Here is a 7,437-nt window from a genome sequence, read left to right as displayed (position 1 = left end):
ACTCTTGGATTTTTGTTTCTCTCTCTCTCTCTCTCTCTCTCTCTACTAGTCATTGTAAGTCAGCTCCACATTTATTTATTTTAGTATTTTATTTAGTTTGAAGTTTTAAAAACACAGTTAAAAATTAAAAAATTCAACAATTTTTTAATGTATTTCATCTCTGTCTTTTTCTCTTCCACAGATCCCACAGAGAGAGAAAGTAAGAGGATCTAAAAAAGTCCTTTAATTTCTTGGCTGTAAAGCAGGAGGACCCATCTTTTGGCTTATTAACTTGGCTCACTGTCAAGTGCTCAAATTTATAAAGGTACCCTTTTTCTTCGTACTGGGTTTGGTTTTGCAACTTTTGTATTTGCCTCTCTCTGACTCTATTTTATCAGAGAGAGAGAGAGAGAGAGGGTTGGGGGGGTCAACTGGGTCTTTTTGCTTGGATATGGTATTATTCCTTTGAAAAGTCATAGATAGTGTGAATGTGAAATAAGCCTTCTTCGCCTCCTTTTGTGCTTTTGTCTGCATCTCTTTTTTCTCTCTGCCATCTTTTTTAGTCCTCTTTTGGTTTTCTACTTTTCTGGGTCTTTTTCGGTACTGACAAACAATAGGTCAAGAATGATCCATGAAAAGATGGGAATCTGGGGTTTATTTCATATTGGAAAGTCTTCCATGGTGTTTCATGTGTTTGCTTGTGTGTGTATATAAGAGAGAGAGAGAGAGAGAGAGAGAGAGAGAGGTGTGAACCGTGGAATAGATAAAAGGGCTTTTCTTGTCTTGTAGCTCTTTTTTATATCTCTATCCGTAAGACTGAAACAGATTTTCTGGAGAGAGAAAGAACTTTCTATAGAGACTAGAGAAAAAGAGAGAGAGGGATTTAGTCATGCATGGGCGTTGACAAGGAATCAGCTATTTTTTTTGTATCTGTTTTGGCTGAGAGTGTAATTGTCAGTCTTAGCTCAATCTAAGGGAAGGTCAAAAATATATAAGATAAAAAAAAAGGAAAAAAAGAATTATAACCTAAGCATACCCTTGTGGAAGTGATAGTGACTATTTGATAATACCCTGGAGAAGCAAAAAGAGTCAGAAAGAGAGAAACGGAGAGCAAAGGCTTTACCTTTTTTTTCTCTTTGATCTATTTATTTCCATTATGATGGGGTTTGGGGGTTTGATCAGTGGCGGTAGTGGTGGTGGAGGGGTTGCGAGTGTTGTGGCTGATATTGCTCCACACAGCTCAAACATGACTAGTGGTGCCTTTGCTCCGCTACCCCTTCTCAGTACTCCACCTATTCCAAGTTCAATGCACAGTTCCTCTACCCTCACTCTCTCCACTGTATGCCTCATCTCTCTCTCTCTCTCTCTCTCTCTCTCTCTCTCTCTGCACTTTTTTCTTCACGATTCATGGTTTACTGCTGTATTCATATTGATTTTGATTGTGATCTTCTTGGTCTTTATGTGATCGGATATTTCTGCAGTCAAGGAAAATGGAAGGCCAAGGTGGTGAGATGGCTCTGATTGGGGAAAACTATGATCCTGTTATGGTGGGAAGGTTGAGGGAAGATGGGTATGAGAGCAGGTCAGGGAGTGATAACGTTGAAGGCTCGGGTGATGATCAGGAGGCCGGCAATGATCAAGGGCCGGCGAAGAAGAAGAAGTACCATAGGCACACTCCCAACCAAATTCAAGAGCTTGAAGGGTATGATTCTTCTTTTGAATGCAGTGCTATTCTAGTACTTAATTCAATATGATTGTAGGATTTGCTAGTAGGAGTTTATGTTTAATTTGTTGTTATACTGGTGCAGTTTCTTTAAGGAGTGTCCCCATCCTGATGAGAAGCAAAGATTGGAACTCAGCAGGAAGCTTGGCTTGGAGATCAAGCAAGTCAAATTTTGGTTTCAAAATAGGCGAACCCAAATGAAGGTGAATTAGTATATTGGTTTTAATCTGTAGTCTTATGTATTCTTTTCTTTTTATCCTAATAGGTTTTGTTTTATGGACATATGGAAATGATAAATTATAATCTGAATCAGACCCAATTGGAGCGCCATGAAAACATAATTCTTAGACAAGAAAATGATAAGCTTCGGGCCGAGAACGCTTTAATGAGGGATGCTATGGCAAACCCAGTGTGCAACAGTTGTGGTGGACCGGCCATTCCTGGTCAAATATCATTTGAGGAGCACCAGCTTAGGATTGAGAATGCTCGATTGAAGGATGAATTAAACCGTATATGTGCTTTGGCAAACAAGTTCTTGGGCAGGCCTCTCTCATCCTTAGCCACTTCCGTCCCTCTCCCAAGCTCAACCTCCGGTTTGGAACTTGGGGTAGGAAGAAATGGGATTGGTGGTTTAAGTTCTATGGGCACCCATTTACCAATGGGACTTGATCTGGGAGATGGGATTATGGGTGCTTCAGCAATGCCTCTAATTAAGCCTCCCATGAGCTTCATGGGCAATGAAATACCAATGGACAGTACGATGTTTATGGATCTTGCTTTGACAGCTATGGATGAATTAATTAAGATGGCCCAGGCTGATAGCTCCCTTTGGATCAAAAGTTTGGATGGAGGGAAGGAAACACTGAATCAAGAGGAGTATGTAAGGGCATTTTCTCCTTGTATTGGCACAAAACCCGTGGGTTTTGTAACTGAGGCTACAAGGGATACTGGTTTGGTAATCATGAACAGCTTGACTCTTGTGGAGACAATGATGGACGAGGTATGCTGTCTAAAACCATGTGTGCCTTTGTGAAGTTCTGAGTGATTTTATTGTAAATGTTTATTTGCTAAATGAGTATGATCTTTTGTGGTGGTTGTTTCATTTTTGTATAGTTTGGGAAAGAACTGTTTTCTTCGCTTCAGAACATTGTTGTTCCTAAACTTTATTTACATTGTACCACCTAGATATTTGATATCATTTCTGAATAGGTTAAAGCACCTTTGTTTGTTTGTGTTTTTTAGTACTGTTGCTTATAGCTACAGTTTTCTCTTCATCGTATTCACCATTGAACTTAGAAATCATGCTACACTTGGAAGTTTTAGTGTCTAAATAGTGATTTTATTTGCCTTTCTTTGAAATAGGGTCGATGGAAAGAAACGTTTCCATGCATAATTGCTAGAGCTTCCACCATTGATTTGATATCAAATGGCATGGCTGGAACCAAAAATGGTGCCCTACAAGTGGTATGTTTCTCAGCTTTCCGTTCTAAGGCTGCTGAATTAGAGCTCATTAAGATCTTACTTTGTAGATGCATGCTGAGCTGCAAGTTCTTTCACCATTTGTCTCTGTCCGTCAATTGAAGTTCCTCCGGTACTGCAAGCAGCAGGCAGAGGGTGTGTGGGCTGTGGTTGATGTTTCTCTTGACATTAGCCTAGAAAGCACCAACATGCACCCATTTGTGAACTGTAGAAGGCTTCCTTCTGGATGTGTTGTGCAAGATATGCCTAATGGTTACTCAAAGGTAATTGTGAATGTGGATTTTTTATTTGTTATTTAAATGTTTACATGCAATCTCTGTCTCACTCTTTGATTTCTTTCTTGATGTTTGTTGTGCTATTCTGTGTTGTTGTATTATCCCTTAGGCATATTAAAGGAGGTTGTTGTAATAACTGCGTTTGTTAGGTTTAGTTGACACTCCATCAAGGTGAAATTATGGGCACTTGGACTCTCAGTCCCAAACCACCTTGACTTGTGCTTCCAAGAATTTATGTTGTTTTTTATTACTCACCAAAGTTGCCCTATATTTGGTGGGATTTCTCTTTATGAAATATAATAGGGCTTTACCTAAGAATCTGAACCTTTTATTAGTATTTTACATAAGAAGATGCTTCCTTAGTATGATTATTTTATCCCATTCGAACTTCAATGCTGAGATTGCTTATTGTCTGTACTTAATTAGTCTACTGCTACTCTAAGAGACGAGCAAATCAAGGGCACTAATCAATTTTTAATATAAGTGTAAGCCTCTTATACTATCCTTGCTTATTGAATATATTGCATTTAATAATCTATCTCAGCAGGTAACCTTGGAACTTTCAAGCTTTGATGTATAAACAATATATTTGATGCTTCTATTCCTATCTCTTTCTCTCTTTTAATGTTATGTTTTATCTCCACGAGACTATATGACCTGGATCCAGTCCTATATTGTAGTATATTGAAACACATGCAGTGCGATAAAGGCTCTCATTTTTTTAATAAAATAGTAGCTTCTCTTTTAACAATTAATAAAATTCCACAAATCCTTATTGTCAAGCTTTAAAAATTCCTTTTTTTTGTATCATCTAGGACGTACTCTGTCGTTATCTTGCTGATATTAACGCTTGATTTTTGACTTTGCTCTTCATCCTTTTCTCTATATGCAATATTAATTAATGATAGCATCGGATTTCATGTCAACTCTTCTCTAGGTAGTATTATCTTTACTCTAATTGTATTTTAATATCTGTCTTTCCTTTTCCCCTCCCTCTTTCTCTTCCTCTCACGTGGCAGCATTCTATTTTTTGGTTAATAATTTATTTTTGTATGTGGTATAATGCTAAGGGGCTGTTTGGTAAATTCCAGAGATGGAGGTTTTTATAGAATTTTTAAATGCCGTACTATATTGTCTTCAAACTATAATTTAAAAAAAAAAAACTTACCACCACTTGATGCGATGAAAAATATGTCCAGGGAATAGAATATGCTGCTGGTTTGTAACATAAAGTCTTGTGTTGGTGGTACCTTTCCCCTAGTGTAAGCATAATAATAGCTGTAAAAGTATTACCTCACCATCCTAATTCCTAGCCCTCTTCCTAAATACCTTCTAGTGTATATACACATACATATACATTCACACACACGTGCACACGCGCACACAAACTTTTCTTTAGATAAGAGTTTAACTGTGTAAGAACATTTCACCGAAGCTAACTGAAGAGAGAATTTTCACAAGTGTTATGGTAATACATTCATGAAAACAAATGGAGCATAAAAGGATGAAACCTTTTGTCAATAGTTATTTTGGGAACTCTTTTCTGTTGAGATTGGTGTAGTCTCTAGAGAATAGAATGTTGAAAAAGAATATATGTGACTAACTCTGATTAGTCTATAAAAGATCCATCGCCAACCCCAATTTTATAGACTAAGGTTTGGGTTGTTGTTGCGTAGGTGTAGTTTGTAGACCTAATGTTTGATTTCTAAGTAACTGGGTTCTGATAGATACTTGGTGCATGCAAATGCAGGTTACATGGATAGAACATTCAGAATATAATGAGAGTGGCATCCATGAACTATACCAGCCATTTATTAGGGCTGGCATGGGCTTTGGTGCACAAAGGTGGGTTGCTACCCTCCAAAGGCAGTCTGAGTTCTTGGCAATCCTCATGTCATCAACCTTCCCCCTTGAAGATCACACAAGTATCTCTTCACTGCCTGATCATTTTTGCACTTGGATAAATTTTGTAAATTTTCACATTCTGATACACCATTTTTTTGCAGCACTTGGTCCAGCCGGAAAGAGGAGCATGTTGAAGTTGGCGCAGCGCATGACTGACAAATTCTGTTCTGGTGTTTGTGCTTCAACCACTCACAAGTGGGACAATCTCCGTCTTGGAAATGTGAGTGAAAATGTTAGGGTTATGACCAGGAGGAATTTGGATGACCCTGGTGAGCCTCATGGTATTGTGGTGAGTGCTGCAACTTCGGTTTGGATGCCTGTATCACAGCAGGGACTGTTTGATTTCTTGCGAGATGAACAATCAAGGAGTCAGTGGGACATTTTATGCGTTGGCAGGCCAATACAGGAGATGATTCATATTGCCAAAGGCCAGAAACAAGGAAACTGTGTTTCTCTCCTTCGTGGAAATGTGAGAAATCATTTTCCATATGCACAGCATAGCATACCTTGGTAGTTTTTGGACTTCACCATATTAAAATTGTGGTTGAATGATTAAATTCACCAATTCCTAATAACTTAAGCTTTTAAGAAAATTAGCAATTTATTATGGTATCAGAGCAAATAGTCCCGAGTGTTAAAATAAAGCTTAAATGATTAAATTAACCATTATCTAACATGTTCAGTTTTTGCGAGAATTGGTGATTTATCCCACCATTTTTTTTTGCTTTTTTTTTCCCTGACTTATATATGTATTTGTTTGACTTGACAGCCCACTAATGAGAACGAGAGCAACATGCTGATATTGCAAGAGACATGGACAGATGCATCAGGCTCAGTAGTTGTTTATGCACCAGTAGATGCGCCATCGATAAATGTGGTGATGGCTGGTGGGGATTCTACCTATGTAGCTCTCCTTCCATCAGGGTTTTCTATTCTGCCTGATGATCGATCCTTCTTTGGTGGGCCTCAAAACTGCAATGGAACTGTGATAAAAGAAGACAATAATGGCAGTGATGGAAGTGGTGGATGCCTACTTACTGTTGGATTTCAAATCTTAATTAATAGCCAGCCAGCTGCAAAGCTAACTGTGGAGTCAGTAGAGACTGTTAACAATCTCATCTCCTGCACTATTCAGAAGATCAAAGCTGCCCTTAAAATACCATAGTTGTGATGATGGTCAACTATGTGTTTAGCTTAATCCACCCTTTGTTTTAAGAAATGAACAAAAAAAGATAGCACATATGAAAGTAGTATAGGAGATAGAGTGGATAGAGTAAAGGAGGAGCTTGAGTTTAAAATTCTCCTAAGGGTTTCGAGTCAAGAACGAACCGCATGCTGGGAATTTTTGCTTGATCAAGGTGGCGACATGACTTGTGGTCTTACTTCTTATGGGGGTCTCTTTTAAATTCATCAGTTTGGAACTGGAGGTTCGGGTATTGACTCTGTGGACCAGTGAGGTTGGCTCAAACTCTCTTTGTTAATTGTGTATTAATTATTAAACCTAAAGAGGTAAACAAGATAGACATGGGAGGAAGTATGCCTCAAGTGTTTTTGTTTGACTTTATTCTAAATTGCAGGGTGTGTTATCTCAACTTATATATTTGGTTCAAAAAGTTTGAGCTCTATTATACCAACTTGTTCGTTTTGGCTAGTGTCTACTGTCTCCTCTACTCGTTCCCTATATCTCTCTCATCCCAACCACAGGGCTAGTGTCAGTTTGCCTAAACTCTAGGTACATCAAAACCTTTACACTATACAAACACATCAAAATAAAATAAACCAATGAAAAATAGCTAAGATAATGACACCTAGCCCAACTGGATGGAACATACTGTCCTTGTTTGCATGAATGCACAAACATAATTTTCATGAGATATCATGCTATTAAATTATTTATAATTAAAAAAAAAAAAACCCCATTTAGAATATGGTTGGATGCCATAATGGGCTTTTTCCAAGTTGTTCACAAGTCAATTCTGGTCAGACTTTGTTCGCCTCCTTGGGTAGTACGAGTACGAGTTGTCATTGATGGTGGAACGGGTGGATGGTGGTGGATAAGTCATTAGGCTCTGATAG

The 7,437-nt window shown here is 38.3% G+C and overlaps 1 protein-coding gene across 2 annotated transcripts; it reads left to right on the top strand.

Moving 5' to 3' along the window:
- Window positions 1-200: 200 nt before the first annotated feature.
- LOC142618320 (homeobox-leucine zipper protein ANTHOCYANINLESS 2-like) lies at window positions 201-7,012 on the top strand. Of its 2 annotated transcripts, none has more exons than XM_075791233.1 (9): window positions 201-304; window positions 1,461-1,681; window positions 1,788-1,905; window positions 2,016-2,702; window positions 3,065-3,166; window positions 3,232-3,444; window positions 5,207-5,381; window positions 5,463-5,830; window positions 6,131-7,012. In XM_075791233.1, the coding sequence occupies exons 2-9, from the start codon at window positions 1,470-1,472 to the stop codon at window positions 6,524-6,526; spliced, it is 2,271 nt and encodes a 756-aa protein (XP_075647348.1). In that variant the 5' UTR covers window positions 201-304; window positions 1,461-1,469; the 3' UTR covers window positions 6,527-7,012. The 2 variants fall into 2 exon arrangements, with proteins under 2 accessions (XP_075647348.1, XP_075647347.1); XM_075791232.1 differs by lacking the exon at window positions 201-304 and adding an exon at window positions 933-1,318.
- Window positions 7,013-7,437: the final 425 nt, after the last annotated feature.

Source organism: Castanea sativa, chromosome 12, assembly GCF_040712315.1.
Source record: "Castanea sativa cultivar Marrone di Chiusa Pesio chromosome 12, ASM4071231v1".
NCBI lineage: Eukaryota > Viridiplantae > Streptophyta > Magnoliopsida > Fagales > Fagaceae > Castanea > Castanea sativa.
The sequence above is the reverse complement of the archived record's forward strand: the minus strand, read 5'-3'. Positions and strand labels throughout refer to the sequence as shown.